Genomic DNA, 22,206 nt, shown 5'->3' with positions numbered 1-22,206 from the left:
AGAGAGCACACAGGTATCCATACCACAGTGCCCTGGTGGAGAAGCCCTGACTGCTGGGGGTGCCATTCAGCCCGCCCAGAGGGATGAGAAAAGGCTGCTTGGATTAAGCAGTAGTTAAACAAGGTCTGCAAGAGCCTGGAGCCTGGGGCAGGAAGGGAGAGACCAGCACAGCCACGGGATGTCTGCCCCTTGTCTGTACAGCACCGAGCATGGCCTGGGCACATGGGAGGTGCTTGCTAAGGCCTCCTCTTACCATCTGACTGCTGTCATACTCTGGTCCTCATGGCCATCAGATGCACCATCCCTGCAGTCCCCATGTCTCTCTGAAGAACTCGGAGCCAAAGGCCCATTTATCTGAATAAGCATATGAGAAAACTCCTCTATCCGCTGCCCTCACTAGCCACGGCTCAGGCTCCCATGGAGGCAGAGGCAGTGCCTGTCATGGGATGCTTCGGCCTTTAGATGGCAGAAGAAAGCAGGGTTTGCAGGCTTGAGTCCTCAGGCCCTCCCACCTCACCTTCTTGCTTATCCCCACCTGCCTAGAGTCTGGGCCCCAGCCGCGCCCCCTCACCCCCCTCGGAATGAGCCAGAGCCTCAGCCAGGCTGGGAAGACTGACAGGGCTCTGCGGCCTACCCCCTCCAGCCCCTCCCCTCCCCAGGAGGCCGGCCTTGTCGCTAGCCTGGGGGGAGCTGCTGGGGGAGCTCCAAGGAGACGTGCAGATTCATTTTGAGGATTCATAATGCTGCATTTACACACCATCCTGCCTTCAGAAATTGGGCTGGCAGATGCCTGGTCATGCTGGCAGGGCTGCAGGTTAACGCCTCGGATTTAGCTTATATCATTTCACGAGAGCTTACGGCCCTTACCGTGTTCTTACCCAATCGGTCTTTGGCCCTGAAGCATCCTAGGCCGTTGAGTGTATATGTGTGTGCCCAGGCACCCGCAAGTGTGTGTAGATTTTCAAATAAAATAACACCTCTTCAGATGCTGTGCACATTAAATATTTATCGGCAGCAATTTGTGCATATAGATTTGATAAATGGACATCAGGATAGGGTTGGGGTGGGGGAGTGAGACAGAGCCAGAGAGGCCTGATCCTTTTGTCCGGGAATTTCTGGAACATTTATCTGGAAGGAGGAGGTGGGGGTACGGCAGGGGATGGTCCAAGCTATGTTTACCTGTTTGATCCCTGTCAGGGGGAGCCAAGCCATTTCCTTCTCCAGAGCTTTGCCTGACTTTGGCTTAGCAGATATCAAAACTAAAGCCCAGAGGTAGGGGATGTGGGGTTTAGAGGGAGTAGCCGTGTGTCATTCCAACACTGAGCACCAAAGAAACATCCCGGGGCCTTGGGCCGGGAGAGGAGGCTCATCCTGCTTGCTCCACACAGGCTTGCTGTGTGCTCAGCCACGCAGGCGGATTCAGGTCAGGAGACCCTGCTGACTCCGCGTCCGGATCCCTGGCTTGCACACATGAGCAGCCCCGTGCCCTGGCCATGCGTGTACAGGGCTGCATCCCCCCTGCCAGATATTCGGCCCCGTGGGCAAGGGGAGGCCAAGTGTGCCAGCCTGTCAGAGAGGAACCAGAATTTCTCCGGCAGCATCTCCAACTTGATCATCCCTCCCTGCCCAGCATGATGGCCAGGATCTAAAAGGAGAAGGCCAGTCATGCCCCACAGCAAGTGCTGGCCAGTGGGGAAGCGACACGTGTGTGTGTGTGTGTGTGTGTATGTGTGTGTGTACACACGTGCACCTATGAGCACTTTTCTAACCAGAAAGGATGAGTGTGAGATTTGGTCCTGCCTTCCCACACATACCCCAGCCCCTTTGCAGTTCTTAAACTACTGTGTTCTGCTTTGTTTCTAGCACCTTCGGGGAGCTGAAGACTGTCCGCTTGCCAAAGAAGATGACCGGGACAGGCACACATAGAGGGTTCGGCTTCGTGGACTTCCTCACAAAGCAGGATGCAAAGGTGAGACCATGCCCTCCCCCACCCACCCCACTACCCTCTGAACCCTTGGGAGGGGAAGCAGTGGAACGTCTTAAGGGATGAGGGTATGTTGCTGCCCCATGTGATTCTGCTTTTACCCTGACCTTGCTAATTTGTAAGAAAAAGCCCTGAGTTTTGTATTTGGAGGAGGGGGCAGTTTTATATCCCCTTCTCTCCCTCCCTGACGTGACATCCACAGGAACCTGGGATACAAAGTTGGGGAGGCGAATGGGTTTCCTGGGCCTCCTGGTTCAGACAGAGTTCCCCAGTCATGAGCCCCCTGAGATGGGCAGTGTGGGAGACACTGGGCAGCATGGCAGGGGCCAGGGGCCAGCACCTTGGGAAGATGTATCCACAGGGACACACCTTTCCCCTCATCTTCCCACTTGTGGCCAGGGCCTCAGTTGTGCTCGTTATAGGCAAGGTCAGCCCAGGCGGGTGCCACCGTGTATAAGCACAGGTACAGAATTTTCCAGGCTTCTGGAGGCAGGGCATCTTTCATTTTGGAAGCAAGGCAGCCTCCTGGGGTTTGGGCTCAGTGCAGCGTGGCAGTGTTGCTCTTGTGGTGGGTGCCAGGCCCAGCCCGACAGCAGATGTGGGAGCAGAGGCAGTGTGACCAGGGCTCCTGGCTGTGTCTGCGGCCCCTGCCCTGGCAGCACCACATCAGAATCCCCAGGGGAGATGGCAGCACACTGTCACTGTGGGCTCCCCTCTGTGGGCCCCCTCCTTCTTCAGGGGTAGAGGAGGCAACGGGCGGTCTCGCTCATGCCGGGATCCCCTCCACCTCTCACGAGGCACCTTTTGAAAAGCAGAGGGCAATCATCAGAATCACATCCCTTGGCCTTTCGTGAGTTGGCGTTGCCAGAGGCCCAGTGGGTGGAGCCCAAGGTGACATTTCAGGGACGCAGCTGCAGCCTTTGTGGGTCCTGGGAACACGCACAGGCACAGAGGCGCTCCTGGGACCCCAGGGAGCCTTGCCAGCCACCTTTGTCTCAGCGCCTTGAACTCAAGTGCCTGTTGTGTTGACACGTGGCCGTGTTTGTCCGGACATCTGCTCCCCTTTCTTCTCGGCTGGCAGCCTTTCCCTTGCCTCCTGTCCGTGGCAGCAGGGGCAGGACCCCCTGCGTGCAACAGGCCCCAGCCCTGGTCCCCGTCAGCAGGGCAGGCGCCTTTGGGGGACCGGCACTGGCTGGGAGGGAAGCTGTGGAGGGCAGCCGTCCAGCACACCCTCCCGCCGGCCACTTGGCTTCCCAAGCCCTGCTCTACGCCCCAGGCTCCTGAGTTGTAACACAGCAGTAGGAACCGGGTCCTACCCTCATCGGGTAAAGGTGGACAGCGCCTGAAACCCAGGCCTGCCGTCCTGGAGACAAGTGAGTCGTTGCTTCCCTGTTCCCACCAACCCTGTTCCCCTGAGGGCCACCATCCCAGCTAGAGGGCAGGGCAGAGCAGTATTTTCTCCGCGGCCTTCCACTGAGCTCTGTGTTTCTGAGGGGTTGGACGGTGAGGGTACAGAGTCGTTGTTCCCTGTTTGGTATCCCTGGTTTATGTGTGAAGTTGTGAGCAGGGGAGAAGGGGGGGATTCACTCCTTGCCCCCAAGTGATGCCTCTTAACAAAGGGGCTCGTTAGAGCACAGACTCGGAAGCCAGACTGCCTGAGTCGGAATCCTACCACTATGACCATCTGCTGTGTGACCCCGGGCAGGTGCCTTATTCTCTGTGTGCCTCAGTTTCCCCCCTTACAAAGCAGTAATAGGATTTTCCTCATTGAGTGATCATGAGGTTTGGATGGGGTGATGTTCTAGGATGGCGCCAGTCCTGGGAGCTCCGCTTGCTAGCTACAATGAAGAAGAAGGTGGTGACAGTCATGACAACAGAGATGATCTGAAAAGGAGGAGGGATAGGACAGAGGGGAGAGAAGAGGCGTCAGAGCCCCTTGGCTGAGAGGCGTACTCTCTTCTGCATGGGGGCCTCTCTCCAGGGCAGAGGTTGCTGTCAGAATGGACGTGGCTCTTGGGGCTGGAGGGTCAGACCAGGTGTGGGCTCCCGGCCTCCAGGTACACATGCTGCAAGCTCTTGGCCCCGGGGCCAGGCTGCAGAGGGTATTTGCGAAGCCAGCCAGCACAGCCCTCCGGGGATTGATGCAGGTGGCTCCTCCCCCTGCACCCCTTCCCTGCCTCCCATTCTGGGCTCCAGGAGGAGAAAGGGCAGCCGAGGACAGGGAGGACTCAACCTGCAGTCCTTCTGGGATTGACTCCTCCTGCCCCTTACGTCTGACAGGCGGCCGGCCAGGCTCAGGGACGGTTCTGGCCCTGGCATCCCCACCACAGCTCTTCCCTTTGGGTACGTAAGGATGAGGGCCCTTGTGCCCACCACCATGCCAGCTGGCCCTCCCCGAAGAGTGAACCCACCAGGAGTGCGTCTTCCCTGCAGATAGCCCTTTGCTCTTTTTGCCTCCCGGGGAAGCTGCTTCTCTCTCTCCTCCATGTCTGAAGAACTTCACTGCCTTCCTTTGGCACATTTAGCGTCAGCCACTGACCCAGGGAGCCGTGCACACTGCAGACTGGTGAATAGAATTCTGACTGCTGTACACATCGAGCCTGCCCGAGGGTGGGTGTGAGCCTGAAGAGGGAGTACAATGCTGTAAGGAGACGCTGAGCGAAACACCCCGAGATCCCGGTTTACTTCTTCAGAAGGAATTTGTGGGAATGCTAGGGGAACCTGCCCGATCCCAGTTCTTCCGGTGGCCTTCCTCTGCATGGCTCTCGTCCTTTGGAAGCACTGGAGGAAGCAGACCTCCTTTAGAAACCTTTTCAGGGCTTAGCTGATCCCTGACTCACCCAAATTCCTTACCAGGGACTTCCCTCCCATTGCCTGGCAGGACGCCCTCATGGAGATGGAAGTGGTCACTCTTGGCATCAGCAACCCTTGAACCCTTGGAGCCTCACCTGGGGTGGAGCCCGGCCAGTGCTCTGATGGGAGGAGGGAGAAGGGGAAGGAGAGGTAGAGGAGAGAGGGGAGAGACGGGAGGGGGTCACGAACAGTGGACTGTACAGCCGTGAGTCTGGAAAGCAGTGGAGGAACTGGTTTCTGGGTGGGGCCAGGGCCTGGACCCCAGGCATATCAGGTCCTAGTACAGTGCTCCTTCTCCAGCATCAACCAGCCCACTTTGCCAGCTGGCAGAGGAGAGAATTAGGTCCTGGTCAGTCCCTAGAGGCAGCCCGTTGACACCACTGTCTGCTTGGGCCCCAACATGTGCCCATCTGTGCCACTCCTGCGCCGGGCACTCTCGAGTCTTCCAACCTTTCTGCACAACACCATGTCCCACCCCGCCTGTGATCAGGGACTTTGTTATCCATCAAGCCCCTCTGGGTCAAGCACACACCCTCAAACTGGAAAGAGAATCCTAGCCCGAGGCTCCGCAGAGGCTGTCATGGCAGAGCTCAGAGTAACCAGGTAACTGAAGAGAATAGCCCGAGGCCCCCGTGACTGACCATGCAGGCTCTGTATGTGACATGTACACCGCACGCGCATTGTCTCGCCCCAACCTGCAGCAGCCCCAGGAATCGGACGGGAGATTTGCATAACTCCCTCCCCGTCTCTCCACGCGGCCGCTGGGCTCCATCTGCACAGACGCTGCAGAGCCCCGTGGACCGATCCCCGTGGACTGATCCCCGTGGACCAGTGGGAAGCCCAGCCCCAGCTCCAGGGGGCCGAGGCGCCAAGCTCGCCATATTTCCCATCCCAGGACATTGTCAGCCCTTGCTGTCCGGGGCATAAGTATCACTGCCTCCGATGGCAGTAGCATTCCCTAAAACTCCAGAGGTCATGTTTCTCAAAGAACCTTCCCCCTTGAGGTGGAGGGGAGCGGACAGAGGCTGACAAGGGAAGCCTGGAAGTCCAGGACTTGAACCATCCCAAATGCAGTAGTCTTCCTTGGGTGGCCTGGCTCTCCCCCTCGCTGGGGCGCCACATGGCCCTCTGGACACTGATGTTTCTAGAACAGCAACATCTTGGCATTGATCAAAACTGTCAACTTCTCAGAGCCTGTCTTTGGCAGGGAGGTGCTGGGTGTTTGATTTGTCGCTTTTAATCCTCCCAGGGCTCCAGGAGGAAAAGTGGCAGGTGGCATTTGATACCTGGGGAACTGAGGCTCCAAGGGGTGAAGTCACTGGCCCGGGGTCAAGCAGCCAGGACTGGGCAGAGCCGGCCGGCCTGCCTGCCAACCAGAGACCAAACCCCACATGTCCAAGCTCTCCCTCCTCGTTCACTTGCTTACACAGAGCGCCAGCCTCTCCTCTCTCCAGCACCCCTGCCACCACCCCCGCCCCAGCACCCAGCAGAGAGGACTTGCCAGTTAGAGACATTTTGGTGGGGGTGGGGGGCAGAGCATCTCTTGGGAGCATGCCCAGGCTGAAGTGAGCACACACACACACACACACACACACAAAGAAGGAGTGAGCACCCCAGATCAGCCCCACCAGCACATGTATCGACTTCTAGCCCTCCCCAGCCTGACCACAGCCTAGCCTCAGAGGGGCCACCAGTAGCCACTGGGGTTCTGTTACACAGCCGCCACCTCCTCTCTCTTTTCCCAGAGGAGGAAAAGAAGGGTGGCCCAGAAGGGAAAGGATGGAAAGAATAGACTTGCAGCCCGGAAACCAGAATATTAATTTTTTTTCCCATGCATGCGCCTTTAATTTTTCCTTCCCGAGCCCGCCGTGCCTTTGTACTTTTGCAGTTGCAGCTGTTTTTATTTGCCGCCGCTGCTGTTGTTTTAAAAGGTCTATTTTCACATGGAATGTTATCCAATTAGCAGAGCAATGTGTTGGCTTAAATAAACACTTGGGGGGAGCCGGCAGTAGGGAGACGTGATGGCGGCTGGTGTTGGCAGGCAGAGCTGTTCTCACTGTGGTAAACAACCGCGGCTTTAATTGTGGGGTCGAACCAGCTCATGTGTCCCTTCCATTTCTCGCTTCTGCACCATGCCAGGGGAGGGGCCGGGGAGTAGGTGGTGGACACATGGCCTGAGCCCCCCCACCCCCACCCCATGGTTGGGGTGCTGCTGAGGGGTTTGTAGAGGGCTCCCATGGGGCTGGCCGCATCCAAGCTGTCACCTTGTGGGCTCTGCTGAAACCAGCACCTTTGTGGAGACAGCAGACCATAAGGGAACCAGGGCTGCTCAATGCAGTGATGGCCACCTCCGTGCCAGGTGCCCGGTGTGGCCAGTGCAGGGCTGGGCTGTTTTGCCTGCCCTGTAAACGATGATCACCATCAGATTATCAGTGGTGTGCGCTCAACACATGTTTGCTTAATTGAGTGTAAGAAGGGAGTAGAGCACTGTCTCCATGGGGCCTGTGGGAGTGCAGCGGGATCCACAGGGGCCATCACCCCGTGGAAATGAGGAGGCCATGAGATGCAGATGAGGGGCTTTGTACCTCCAAGCCCCAGATTACTCATCCATCTCCACGTTGGAAATAATACTGCCCCATGAGGCAACTGTGAGGATGCAGGGCTAGGCCCAGGCCGTGGCACAGGCACCAGAGAAGGGGCGGCAGCTGCATGTGCTGGAGCCCCGGGGGTCAGGGCTGCCGCCTGGCCATCAGATATTTTTCATCTCTAGAAATGTGAACTGGAAGCAAACTTGAAAATTGGGGTTTTGCCCCCATTTTTCTGTTCAGGCAGGTGTGTTATGTACATACACTCAGGCCTGTGTCTACCTGCTTCCCATCATTAGTACCCAGGGGTGAAAGAAAGTGTGTTGGATCCTGAGCCTTGCTTAGGGATTTGGGCTCCGCCAACACATTTAGGGGCCGAGAAGCCAGGGTCAGGACAAGCCACTCTCCTCAGACCCACAAGTGTGCATTGTTCATCATCAGGGTATAAGCAGCGCCACAAGGTAGCCCTTCGCTCACTCTGTCCCTCCATCCAGGCCTCTGCCCCTGAAGGAGGGACTTAGGCTCCAGTGTCCTCACTTCAGAGTTATCAGGCAGTCAGGACACGTTACCCAGGAAAGGTGACAAGGTAGTGGAGTGGGACAACTCTCTTCCTTCCGGGACCACTCTAATAACTCTTTAAAAACTATCCTGCCTGTGGCAATAACAGGTCCCAGGATTCAGGCTCTTAGCATGTGCCGGGCAGTGGGGGATAAATGAATCGTTGTGTCTTATTTATTCTGCCTGGGAGCCACGAGAGGTCAGAGGGCCCCCACTTGCAGAGAAGTTCCTCGTCAGATCCCAAGGCCAGAAAGCAGCAGGGCCCCACTGTGTGTCCCCCTTGGAGCCTGAAGCCGTTACGGAAAGGATGTGCCCCTTAGCACGGGATGCTGCCCAGAGAGACACAGAGCCTCCTCCCAGAAGCACAGGCCCCACGTTTTTCAACCCCCTCAGCAGAGAGAAGGAGCCAAGCCCCCAACAGTCCCAGCCAGGGCCCAGTGCTCCCATTCCCTTCCTTCAGCTCCCGGGCACACATGGTCATTCTTGGCCATCTTAGGTCACACTTACTCCAGGCATTGGGGGCACAGATGGCTTGGCATGGGTTGCACTTGTCCATGCTCAGGTGCACTTGATGTCTGCTGAGAGATACAGCCCTCCCACTCTGCAAGACAGTGCAGAAGGGGCCAAGAAGTGCCTGGACTTCTAAAGACAGGAGTCCTGTCCTCGGGTCCAGGCTGGGAGCCATGGCCCTTGGGATGGGAGTCCTGCCAAGGGCATTGAGTCGACTTTTGTTGCTAGGAGGAAGAGGTCTATCTCCAGGGAGAGCTGCAGAAAGGTCAGGCCAGTGCTGCGCTGGCCACCTTCCAGCACCTTCCCTGTTATGGAAAGATGACTGCCAGGCCTGGTCACAGCGTAGCCGGTGGCTGTCATTCCCTGTCTACCTTCGTAGATTCCCTTTTTGGGAGGTGGGGGTTGGGGGTAGAGGAGGATTTGCGGAAGAGCAGCCAGAGGCTTGGGCTCTCCGTGCCCACAGTTGGCAGCTCAGGTCAGAGGAGGTCAAGGGGGTGTGATTCTAGGACAGCCAAGCCAGGAAACTAGATAATGGCTAGCCTGTACTCCAGCCAGACCTGCCTGAGCTCGCCTTAGTCCGCCTCAGTTCTCTGAGTGGGGCCAGGCCCTGAGACCTGCTGCCTGAAGTGAGAAGTCTGTCTATCCCAGGTCAAAGCAGAGGGACCTTGGGCAGCCATCTGGGTCAGCAAATAGCCTACTCTACTGGGGTCCTGGAACGTATCCCCCATAGGTAAGGGGGAGCTGCCGTATTCCCTGGGCACATTCTGTCCTGAGCAAGGTTCCACACTGAGCCAAGGGGGCCAGCACACAAGCAGGTTCTGGGATGGAGGCTACATGCGTGGGCCTCAGGGAGGGCACCTGGCTGTAGTCTGTGCGAGGAGAGCAGGCTGTGCCCTGGGCCACCAGCAGGTCAGCTTTTCAAGGGAGCTCTTCCAAGGCCAAAGCATGTTACAGAGGCCCAGGGATGGAACATACAAGGTCTAAAAGGAAAAGCGAGAAGGAAGTTCACGTGTGTAGGGACCTTGACCAGTGCCTGTATTCCTTTCACTGAGATGAGAGAGAATAATGCTTGTTCTCTTGAGTAGGTTGGGGTCAAGTGCTCAGAGTTCCAACCCAGGAGATCCATAATCTGTGGGAAGAAGAAGGCCCTTTCATTCCAAGAGAGGAAAACAGGCAGCAGAAGTAGGCTTTGGAGAGAAGCACCAGGCTAGGAACGCCTGACTCCCCGCTTCTTCTGAGATACCCACATTGCGCTGACCCCCAAACATCCCAAGATGAAACAAGGCCCTGAGAGTCCATTTGGCAGAGTTAAGCTGCACCTACAGCTGAGGTTCAGAACTCTCGGGGCGGGGGGGGGGGGGGGTGGCATGGATCTCAGTAAGCACAGAGGCCAGGGAGAAAGCTACTGGCAGGCCCCAGGCCATAGATGCCAGGGCTGCATGTTTTCTCTGCTGTGCTTGGAACTTTCTGTGTCTCCTGCGTGAGCCTGAAAGCCCCTTAAGGTCCTCCTCCTCACTCACTCCCCTGCCTCTTTGGATCCCCCAAATATAACAAGCTCCCATCAGGCTCTTTTAGTAAAGTGTGATCACTCTGGATTGTCCAAGGCCAATCCTAGCCTCGAGTCCCTGTCTCTGCTGCCTATGACAGTTTGAAGCTGCTCCATTGCAACTACTGAGGCAGTGAGGACTGGTCTCCTATCACCCAGAGGGGACTGGAACTAGGGATGGTAGTCCTGCTATCTTTGGAGAACCATGAGCTACTCTCCAACACCAAATCCACAACAGCTTTCATGTCCCACCAAAATACTGCTCCTGCTCTTTGGTGGCATAAAGGGAACGGGTGGCATCCACAACAATAACAGCCAATAGTGCTGCAAGTGGCACACTTTGCAGTTCATGGGCTTCTCCTATCCATTCTTTCCACTCAAGGAAATGAGTCCCAGAAAGGTTAAGCAGCCTGCCCAAGCTCACACAGCTTGTAAGTGATACAGTAGGGGATTCGAACCAACGTAGCCAAGGTCCAGAGCCCCCAGTCTTTATGTCTGTGCCACTTCCAAAGCTCTTCCAAAGAGGAGATGAGAATTTGGAAGGGTTGATGTCAGAGGAATGGCAGGAGAGGGAGTTTTTAGCAACTCCTACAGGGAACAGAGTTGTCTCCAGACTTTGTGAGGCACAGCAACGGAGTACAGGGTTTCAGGAGTTGGGAGGAAATGCCAGCTTGAAGGTGCACGCAGGAGAAGGCCAGGGTCGGGGCATCTTGCCTGGGCCCACCTCCCAGGCCCACTTTCCTCACTTCTCTCTGCCACTCAGCCGCCACCAGATGCAGCCTCACAGCCGCCCCCACCCATCTGCATCCCCGGGACCGCAGCTCCTCAGGGACCCCAGCACCAGGACGGAATACCCGCCACGCCAGACTCCCGACTGGCTGTTCTCCCCCCATCTTAAAACCCCAGCTCCCCCAGTCAGGCTGTTTCTCTGCCGTGCCAGCTGAGAACGCGTGTGTTTTAAAGCTCTGAATGGGCCATTTCGGCTCGGAGTCCAGATGCATTTTTATATCCGCATGGAAAAAATGCAGAGGCTCTGCTGGCAGTCAGAAAGAGTTTTTTAAATTAAAGTTAAAAAAAGGGGGGTGGGGGAGAAAAAGTTTCCTGCACCTGGCCCTTCTCAGAAAAAGCACAGCTGAGCACAAAGCATTTCTTCAATTTGGCCACAGGTCTAGTTTTTAAAGATGCATGTCCCACCTACCTCCCACCAGTGCTTTTCAGATGCAGTTGTGTATGGAACAGCAGCCATGGGCTACCCATGGGGTTTGGTGGATGTTCATCCCACAATTGGCCCCCTTTTACAGAAGAGGAGACTGAGGGTCCCAGTAGGGCACCTGGCTTGCCCAGGGTCATCCCAGCTGCCGTAACAAAGTACCACAGGTTACATGGCTGAAACCAACTGTAACTGATGATTTCATGGTACTCAAGGCGAGGAGTCCAAGATCAAGGGCGTGAGAGTGTTGGGTTCCTTTTGAGGGAAGTCTGTTCCCCGCCTCTCCCAGCTTCCCGTGACAGCAGCATTCCTCTGTCTCCATGGGGCAGCCACCCTGCATCTGTCTTCACGTGGCTGTCTCTCACAAGGCCACAGTCATAGTGGGTTAGGGGGCCCACCTCCTCCAGTATCCCCTCACCTGAGTTTGACTACACCTGCAAGGACCTAGTTCCAAAGAGGGTCACAACCCGAGGTACCAGGGGTGTGGATTCCAACACCCATTCTCTGGGGGCACATGGTCCAGCCTGTAATGGTCACACTGCAGCAAAGGGCCAGAAGCGGATCATTTTCAGTGTGGAGCTCTGCTGGTCCCATGGTGCCTCCTTGCAGCATGGAGGGAGCAAGAGGGACATGCCCCACGGCCCCTCTTCTCATACCGCATGGTGCTGGCTGCAGCCCAGAAGCACGGATGAAGACGCCACCATTAGCCAGCTTTGCCTCCATTGCTGATGAGCATCCCTGACTAGCCCTGCCCATACCCACTGCTGACCCGAGGCCTCTGCTGAGAGAAAGGAACTGTCTGCAGTAACAGTACAACCAGGACGAGAGCTAGCATGTATTGGGCGCTTACTATGTGCCCACACACTATCGTAGGCACATTCCGTGTTAACTCTCATCCCCTGTGAACCCTTAGATTGGAGCACCATTAACATTCCCATTTCATGAACGAGGAAACTGAGGCCAGAGAGATTCATGAACTTGCTCAAGGTCTCAAAGCGAAGATGTGCAGGGCCCACCCTGCCCAGACATGGTGGCTCCAGAGTCTAAGCACATAGTGTCTTTGTACCCCAGGGGAGCTGCAGGAAGAGCCCCTGGGCAGCACCACTTAGCTTGGGCCCCAGCGATGCTGGAGAGGGAACTTGCCAGAACTGCATGGTTCCATTCACATAAAATGTCCACAACAGGCAAATCCAAAGTGACAGCAGACTAGTCCTGGTTGGGGACTGGGGCAAGGGTGTGGAGTGGCCACATCAAAGTGTGGGGTTTCCTTTGGGAGGAGGATAATGATGAAGTGCTCTGAACTTGTCCTGGTGATGGCTGCACAACTCTAAATATCCTGAAAAACCATGCACTGTGTATTTCAAGTGGGTGCCCTGCATGCCTGATGGGTTCTATCTCAGCAAAGTGGCACCAAACCCCCGAGGGAGGGGTGGGCAGACCTCACCAGGCCAGGCGCCGCAGAGAGCAAGAGGAAGGAGTGTGCTAAAGGCAGAGAGGTGGGGGACAGAGCCACCAGCCAACAGTGAGGGCCCTGCATGGCCATCACGAGCCCTGACACAGCTCAGCTTTCTCACGTGGCGTTGCCCCTGATGGCACAGTGGGAGGCGAACAGACCAATGGGGTGGCCCTCCCCAGACAGGACACAGCATGGGAGAGAGGACGGCAGCTGGCCCGGGCACCAGTTACTGCAGATATATTGACAGCACGGTCACTTGCAGCTCTTTCCCTGGGAACGTAACCCACTAATTGGACAAAGTGCCCAACATCTCCCACGCCCTCACTAGAGAGCAGGTGTCACAAGGGCCAGAGCCTGGCCTTTGAGCTTGAGGGGCCGGCAGGTGGGAGGGTGACAGGATGCAGTGTCTGAGCAGGTCTCCACTAACTCGCACTTTTATATCCTGCCCATGCTCCCCAAGAGAGCCTTCCAGGCCCTGTGTCACAGCACCCACCTGTACGGCCGCAGACTGGTCCTGGAGTGGGCCGACTCCGAGGTGAGCCTGCAGGCCCTGCGGCGGAAGACAGCCGAGCACTTCCACGGTAAGTGCCCCAGGGCTCCCTGGAGGACTGTCCTTGTCAGGACGGGCTGCCTGATGCCCTGTCTCCTCCCAGTGCGTGCCCAGTGCCCTCCATCTGCCTCCTAGATCTGTTTTCCGCTCTCCTCTCCCCACTTAACATGGAGAGGCTGACCTGTGTGGATGACACTGGTGTAGCCTCCATGCCCTGTGGCTTCTGGCTGGACTGGGTCATTGGGAGGCCCGGCAGGAAATTGGGAAGAGGAGGAGACTGGAGTCAGGGTGTTTATCCCTTCCCCTGCTCTGTCCCTCGCCTTCCATCCCGCCAGGTGGCTGGCTAGCTGGCACTACCACCCAAGACCACAGCTCACGTCCAGTTGCCCCCTCTACCTGGCACTTTCTGTCTGGGTCGCAGTGGCCAGTCTAGGGGGTCACTTGCACTGAAACCCCATCCTCTACCACCTCTTTGCTGGACCGTCCTCGGTGACTGGGTTTGAGGGTCATCCACTCCCTGCTGGGGGCCTCATGGTCACAAGACCTGACTCCACCTCTTATACACTTTGGTGGCATCACATGGCCTCCCCAGTTACTCAGTCCATCCCCAGAAAACTCAGTGAGCACCTGCTTGGTTCTAGCACTAGGGGTGTGGGTGGAAGAAGCTTGGTACACTCTTTGTGCTAGTGGTCTAGAAAGGCCTCCTTGCAGACATGATGTTTGTGCCCACAAAAGGGCTGCCTGAGCCGTGGGGACCTTAACTGTGGCATGTGGAGAAAGGAGAAGCCAGCGTGGCTAGAACAGATAAAGTGGAGAGAGTGGGGGGCCGGCTCACAAGGGGCCTCATCCTTCCCAGCAAGTTGCTGGGAAGTCAGGTAGGTGGGGATGAGGGAAAGCCCCAACTGAGCATGTGGAAGGTGTGACAGGTGCCCCCCACTGCCCCTCCCTGTAGGCACCCTCGTGCTGAAGACATCGAGGGATGTTTGAACTTCAGTCCCATCTCCACACCTCTTCCATGCATCTCACAAGGCATTCAGGCCAGGCAGTAAAGGGGCAGCTGCTGGCCTCCTACCCACTTAGGATCCTGAGGGCTTAGTGACGGGTGCCCAGGAAGTAGCCTTGCCCAGCTGGGAATGTGTCCATTCCTCCTGCCTGCCTGGGAAAGCCAGGCTTGGTGAGGGGGCTCCATAGTCTCACCCACAGCATCAGCCATGGCTGCTCTGGGGTCTTAGGTGGTAGGTGCCTTCCTTCACCCAGCAGTCCCAGGGACAACTGGAGGGTTCACAGCCCTCGGAGGATTTCCTGGATGGACCAGTTACCCCAAGCACCTGCCACTGCTGCCCTTGCCACTAGGTATCAGGGGACCAGCATTGTCACCTGGGGACAGTCTAGGGGTGTTGGTGATGACGCCCACCCTCCCCCACGCTCCCCCACTCGTCCACATAGGGATGGAGCCTGGAGCCAGGACATGATCACTTACTGTCCTGCCAGTGACACCCGGTCCTCCACCACCACCACTCCAGTCATGCAGCGGCTCAGGAGAACCCGTGGAGGAGGTGGCCCTATGGGGCTAGGAGTTTCCCAGTTGGGCCTCGCTGGTCTTGCTCTGGGCTAGCACATGGGGCTCCCGAGCAGTGTCTCTGGGATGCAACACTGCATCCCCCTTAGGTGTTCTAGGAGCTGCAAAGACAGGACTGCAGCCCAGCCTGACAAACCGTTCAAAACACCCCCTGGCCCACTCCAGTGGCCTGTCCCAGCATAGTCTCACCAGACCTCTCCCAATGCCACGTGGTGTTCTGTGTCTTCTGGTGTGTACTTTTTCTGCTCAGAATGCTCTGCCCTCCAGGTTTTTTTAACCGGGCAGGACCTATTCAGCCATGAAGGCCTAGCTCAAATGACACCTCCTCTGGGAGGCCCTCCCCTTTTCTGCCACCTCCTTACATATCTGTAGTGGCTCATCCTCTGCTTTCCCACCTCCATCCCTCTACTTCCCTGCCATGTCCTAATTTAGTTGAATATGGTTTTATCCTCGCTGGACTGATGTCTTTCCCAGCACGGAGACCATATCCTCGGGTTCCTCTCTGGGCCCCCATGCCTGGCACAGTGTCTGGCATGGCCAGGCCCTCAGTCTAAGGCTGGGGAAGATAGGAGCAAAGAAATCAGAACACAAGAAACCAGAGAAATCGGGACTGAGCACATAGTTACCAGCTTACAACTCAATAGGTCCCCGAATCCTGACACGCAGAAAGGGAACCTGTCCGTATCGACAGCCATTGACAGGCCCAAATGCACCGGTCGGCAAATGTTTATGTAAGGGACTGTGCCCACTCCTCCCCACCGCCCACCCCCGGGGCCGGCAGCGTGCAGTCTCAGCAGTTCTGCCCTGCATCAGAGAGAAGCCCCCTTCAATAAATTGAGTTCCAGAGACAGCATTATTGCTTCACCCCAGTGGGAAGACTCAGCCAGGAGTATTTCTATGGGATGGGCCGTCTCCCACAGCCGCAGCCCAAGGCCCACGCAGGGCAGGTGCAGTCACGGCAGTAATACAGGTAGTAGCTTACTTCCACTCATCTTCCTATGAGCTCCCCACTAGCCCGACGAGATGGGCATGGTCAGCCCCCATTTCTTTTTTTTTTTTTAAGATTTTACTTATTTGAGAGAGGTCATGGGGGAGGAGGGACAGAGGCAGAGTGAGAAGCAGACTCCCACACTGAGTGGGGATCCCAATGTGGGCCTTGATCCCAGGACCCTGAGATCATGACCTGAGCCAAAGGCAGACACTTAACCGATTGAGCTGCCCAGGCACCCATGAGAAGCCTCATTTTACGGATGGAGAACTGAGGCCAAGCACTGAAGTGACATGTGACGACTACTGTTTACTAAGGATTCGCTCTGTGCCAGGGCCATCCTCAGTATATGACCTGTACTGTCTCAGCCTCAGAATAGCAGTAGTGGCTCTAAGCGCTGCCGTCTCCATTCTACAGACAGAGAAACTGAGGCACTGCCCATGGTCATGTGGCTGGAAAGTGGCAGATTTGAACCCAGGCCAGCTCAGGAGCCTCTCATCCCACCCACTGCCCTGTACTGTGTGACATTAGGAAATGCTATTTTCCAGAAGTTTGGGGCCTTTATTAGCTCTGGGGTGTGTGTTTCCTGTATTTCCTTCGTCCTGACTCATCCAGACCCTGATGTAGACTCTCCTGGGTCCCTTCAAGAAGTGGAGGGGATGAATAATAGATGGTGCTGGAAAATGTCATGTGGCCCCTTGAAACTGATGTGGTGTGTCCTCATAGAAGGCCCTGTGGTGTGCACGTTACAGTGTCCCTGCTGACAGGGAAGCTCAGGTACAAGGTGAGATGAAAGCCCCAAGGTCAATTTGGAGGGTCAGCCCAGCTCTGTGTTTGGACTGCCTCTAAGTCCTCCTGGATGAACATTGCCTGCTCGGGTTCTAGAAGGGGTCATGAGCTCTGAGCTATAACTGAGTGTGTGGAAGCAGGTGCTATCAGACCCTCCCAGCACCAAGGGAAGATAGGCAGGGTCCCACCAGGGAACAGAATTTACCCCAGTGGTTGTCGGGAAGAGCCTGTAAATGCAGAGGGGAGGGTGGGGGCCAGAGGTGAGCAGCAGTAAGGAGCAGTCTCCCAACCCCCTCCCCAGGGCCTATAGGGGCAGCGAGGGGGAGGAAATGATGTCTTTGTGGGTCCATCGAGATCAGCGCCTGCCAACAGCTACTCAGTCCCCTGGTATAGAGGGAAACAGCAATGCCAGAGAACTCACCAAAGCAAGTGACGAGCCTGCAGCTCCCTCCTACCTCTGCTCTCCTCTGGGTCTCCCATTGACCCACTGAGGGCCAGGTGACACCTTCCAAGGGACAGCAGGACAGAGGATGGATCTGGTGGCACTAGGGAATATCCAGCACATGGTGCCCGCGAACAGCAGGATGTGTGGCTGGGATAGAGCTGGCTGGGTTTGCTGAGGGCCTAAGTATCTGGTTTGGAGGGGATGCCTCCTATCTGGAGGGGTCTCTTAGGTACCCACCCACATGTCAAACCTCTACACTGGCCTCACCTGTCTGGGTCATGAAGAGGCGACAGGCAGCCTGAGAGCAAACTAATTCCCAGTTGTGTTTCACAGCACTCTTTCCCAAAGAAACATATGATAATCCTGTGAAAACAAAAGAAAGCTCTCTCCAGAACACAGCAAGATAAGACACAGGGATTTGTACCCTAGAATATGTGAAACCTTGTCTTCGTGGATCCTAGTTTAGGACTGGCCTCAAAGGAGCTATGAACACCCAGGAATGTGTCATCCAGTGTGTGTGTGTGCACGCGGGCGCGCACACGTGTGCATATACTTGTCTGGCAAGAGAATCTATTGTCATCAGATTTTCTGTAAGCTCCTGGTCCCCAAAAGGTTGGCTTTAGGAGAAAGCTCGTTGACCTTGTAATCAAGGAGACCTGGTTTCTGTTGTTTCCCTGCTGTCGGGGAGGAGACACTGGGCCCTCTGGGCCACTGTCTCCCCTTTTACCAATCAAGAAGACTCACAAAGGCACTGCCTTAGAGAATTGTCCTGAAGATGAACTGTGCAGTAACTAAAGCAGCAGGAGCTTCTGTTTTGGTTTTTTGACCCACAGGGCACTCCCCTAGGGGGCACTCCCAGGAGGTAGAGGGTGTGTGCCTTCCCATTTTACAGATGAAGGGAGGAGGCTCATGGAGAGGAAGTAACTTGCCGGGGGTCATGCAGGCAGTGAGCAGGGGAAGCCAGTTCCAACTTGTACAGTTCTGCTAAAGCCCCTGTACTCAGGGCAACAGCTCCATCTGTCCTTCCCACCTTAGCTGGACCCTGGGGCGGGGGGTAGACAAGTGAGCGCAGGACAGGTGCTCTGGAGCCAGCAGTCCCTCTGACCCACCCACCCCATTGTCTGTCAGTGCTCTTTAGGAAAGGGAAGTGCCCCCACCACCCAGAATGTTCAGGATAGGGCTGCTAGCCTTCTGCTCTCCTGGCTGGACCCTTTCCCCCCACTCTGCCCCTTCCCTGTGGTGAAAAATACCCAGTTCATTTGTGTTGAAATCTGTATTGTTCAGCGCTTCCAGGGCTCTGGCAGACTCTGAGGGCAGGTGGGACCCATGCCCAGTGGCCTCCCTCCACCCCGAGCTCTGCCAGGAAGGCACTCAGATCTCAGGTGGAGGCCCCAGCCCCATTTGCCCAGCCTGAGCCCCCGAGGCCACGACAAAGGGCCGCCTGTGGAATGTGGGAATGACAGGCAGGCGTCTCAGCCATTCAGCAGGGCCAGGCACGAAGCCTGCTGGCCAGCCCAGAGCCCACTGGCCCCTGTCTCCAGCCGTGGTCCCTGACGAGCCTAGGTTAAGGTGGACAGCTCCGCGTACGGTTCCGGCCAGATAACACTGATTATTATTATCACCACTATAACAACTTTCATCTGTTAAACCTTACTCTGTGCCAGGTGTCATCCTCGGGCTGTCACAGCTATTAATCCTGCAGAATCCAAAGAAGTAAATACGGACGTTGTCTTCAGTTTCACAGATGAATAAATTGAGGCACAGGGAGGATAATAACTTGCCCAAAGAGGCACCCAGTTACTGGCGGCTCTGTCAGGAGTAAGGCCTGGCCTTTTAGTCATCCTGCTGGACTGAGTCTTTGTTTCAGCAGGTGTGCACCAGTGCCCTTTCCATTTACTCCAGCGTGTGTCCCTGGTGCTCTGGGACCTGGGACAAGGTGCTTGGCCTCAGCTTTGTCATCTGTACGGTGGGACAAGGGCACTCACCTCCTCTGGGGAATCACGGGCCTTAAGGAGGCAATGCCTGTAATGCTCCTGGCACAAGTGAGTGTGCAACAGATGTTACTCATCCTGTTCTTTGGGCTGCCATGAGCACCTTGCTGACCTTGCATTCCAGTCAAGCCAGGCTGAGAGAAGGTGTGCCCAGCACAAGGAATAGACAAAAGAAGAGCCCTGGCTTTTTTTTTTTTTTTTTTTTTTTTTTTGAGCCCTGGCTTTTATAAGCAATAACTGAGTGCATGTGTATGTACGTGTGCATGCATGTGTCTGTGCGTGAGAGAATGAATATGCCCACCACGTGGGCAGCGCTCAAGACAGTGCATTTGCATCTGACTCTGGATGCCATCTCGTCTCCCCTGTCTTGAGCTCCCTTGTCTATGTCCCTGTGCCCGGCACATAGTAGGCACTTAGTACACAGTGGCAGTGAGGAAGAGGAGGATTCCTCGCTGAGGAGACGGCACTTGTGATCCCTTGCCTTCCAACTTGGGCGTGGGAGCTCAATGTGCTCAGTGCCCGGTCTGGTGCTCGCCACTCACCTAGGCTCCTGTATTGGCAGCCAGAGAAGCTTGATTTAAACCACCCAGCCTCCCCACCCTCTGGAAGCCTTCATCCTCTCCATTGTCCCTGTAAGATGGCAAGATATTACATTAGCCTACGATAGACCCATCAAATTGAACAACGAAGAGCAGGCCTCTGAAAATCTTTGGAAAAGTTGCCCCATGTCTAAGACCTTGATGTCAGACAGAGATACTTTAAAGAGAGTAGCAGGATGGCCGCTTTCCCCTCGCCCCTGGCCCGCCCCTGCCTCCCCTCCCGCCCAGAACCAGCTTTCCCCACTGCACCTTGAAGCCCGGTAGGTGAAGTGCTATTCTTCAGTGCCTCGCGTGTGGGAGGGTGAAAAGAGAGAGCAAGGAGGGAAGAAAGAGGAAAGTCGGCCACTGGCTGTGTCCTTTTCTTCCTGAGCGTGTTACAAACCAGCAGGGTCGAGGCATCGAGAAGCTTTCAGGGCCTCGGCAGGCCGCGGTACCCGCGAGTGGCACCGAAAGAATATAATGGTAGAGAAGCAATCCGCCCGCAGAACCCTCTTTTTCAGAGCCCGCACAGCCAGGGAGGCCTGGGCAAACAGGCTTTTATTTGGCCGGGAGCGCGGCTCTGCTTCCCGCCGTTGTCTTATTCCAGCTGGGAGGACTGATGGGCTGTGGTTAGCGGTTGCACCTTTCACCTCCAGAGCTGGGAACAGAGACATGACCGGCATGGCAAGTGGCTGGCAGCAGTGCCTCCCCCGCCCGAGCTGGGCCAGGCCGGGGAGGGAGATCTGCTCTGTCTGGGTGCACACGGGTGCCTGTCCGGGTCGGTCACTAGCATCGAAGCACCTGCTGCCCGCCCCCAGCCAGGCACTGGTGGGAACCAGGCAGGGAAGGGGCCTGATTGCCAGCGCCCTTGACCTGACAGCCCGACCCCTGACCCTCCATGCCTGCAGGCCTCAGCCAGAGCATCAGAGATTGGCCCTTTCCCTCATAACCCACCCCTGTCTTCTCCATTTCCCCCTCACGCCCCTCGCTTGGTCATCCTGCCACTTTGTTCATGTGTGCAATTGTCTGATGTCTCTTCGCCCCATAAGGCTCTACCCTCCAGGGCCTGGGGCCCTCTCCACATCCCCTGTGCGGTCTTGCGTCTGGCACAGGGTAGACTCCTAAACTGTCTGTGTGGCGGATAGACAAACATCGGAATGGCCCATTCTGACAGAGCATCTCATCCGTACCAGCCACTATGTGAGAGCCAGTTCAGTTCCTCCTCACTGTCACCCCACAGGAGGGAGGCTGGGGCACAGGGAAGCTGGACAGCATGCCTCAGATCCCACGGTTAGCCAGACGTGCAGCCAGCCCTGGAGTCCTGCTTGGCCTAAAACCAGCTCTTACCACTTTGAGCCTAGACACACCACCAGTCTGAAAGGGGCAGCCATGTGACTTCTTATTAAGAGCCAAGTCAGGGATAAGAGAAGAGGGGAGAGAGGGCTGTGTGGAGGACCTGCTCCATGCAGGGAGCACTGCCAAGGGGTTCTGAGTACACAGTCCCATTTTGGCCTCCTCGCTCCCTGGAGAAAAGTGCCATTCCTATCTTTCTGAGGTGCAAACTGAGACCCAGAGAGGTCTAGTGAATTGCCAGAGGACACACAGCTCTGCACACTGCAGAACAGATAACCTTATCTCACCATGCACTGTATCCACAGAGGCCCCCAAATCCCAAATCATCCCCCTTTTATCGGACCTGGCCTCCCAATCCAGATGGGTCAGCAGTTGCAAACCAGAGCCAGATCCAGCCTGCAGCCTTCCTTTGTAAATAAAGGGTTTTTTGGCACACAGCCATCCCCGTTTGTTCATGTGGCCGGTACGGCTGCATGCTCACACTGCAAGGGAAGAACAGAGTGGCTGCAGCAGAGACCCTGTGGCCTGCAAAGCCAAAACTATTTACTGCCTCACCACGTACAGAAAAAGTTTACAGCCCCTGGGGCTCCTGAGATGCCTGCCTTATTTCATCTAAAAGCCATGGGGGCAGCTAATTCCTCCTACCATGACTCCTCCTTTCTCTAGAGAGTGTACAGCTCTAGAAGTATCATAGCCACACCCTCACCATCACCCCCCAGCTGTAGTGCTCAGCTCAAGAACTCCAGCTTTCCCTGGGAAGGAGGCCCTATTACTCTGCCCCTCGTTTACTCGATTCATTCATTCATGTGCTTAAGTCTGCATTGAGCACAAATCAATGATCAAGCTTTACTCAGCCCTGAGGATAAAGCAGTGAACCAAAGAGAAGACCCCTGCCCTCGTGGAGCTGTTATTTGACGAGGAGAGGCAGATGACAAAGAAGAAAAAGTAAATAACAATGTTAGGATGACAGCAAGCCCTGTGGAGGAAATGGGAAAGAATGGCAAGATGTTCCTCAGGGGTGGGAGGAGTAGAGAGATTTTCCCCTACTCTTGGCACAGGCCTGACCTAGAAAAAGTCTTTCCAAGGAGTCAGTATTTTTGTGATAGGAGGAAGAAAGCCAGCCAGCCAAAGAATGGGGGGGTGGGGGGTAGCATTCCCGGCACAGAGACCCGCAGGTGCAAAGGCCCTGGGGCAGGAGCATGGTCATAGCAGGCCATCGTGGCTAGAGAAC

General features: G+C 56.0%; 1 protein-coding gene across 1 annotated transcript in view; it reads left to right on the top strand.

The window, feature by feature from the left end:
- RBM19 (RNA binding motif protein 19) overlaps positions 1–22,206 on the top strand; it is a 126,739-nt gene that overhangs the window by 89,099 nt on the left and 15,434 nt on the right. The window contains exons 22-23 of the mRNA XM_025474069.3: positions 1,864–1,969; positions 13,163–13,283. Of these exons, the coding sequence (XP_025329854.1) occupies positions 1,864–1,969; positions 13,163–13,283 (227 nt within the window). The remainder of the gene's footprint in view (positions 1–1,863; positions 1,970–13,162; positions 13,284–22,206) is intronic.

The sequence above is a fragment of the Canis lupus genome, chromosome 26 (genome assembly GCF_003254725.2).
Source record: "Canis lupus dingo isolate Sandy chromosome 26, ASM325472v2, whole genome shotgun sequence".
Taxonomy (NCBI): Eukaryota; Metazoa; Chordata; class Mammalia; order Carnivora; family Canidae; genus Canis; species Canis lupus.
Note: the sequence above shows the minus strand (reverse complement) of the source record. Positions and strands in the feature narration are given on the sequence as shown.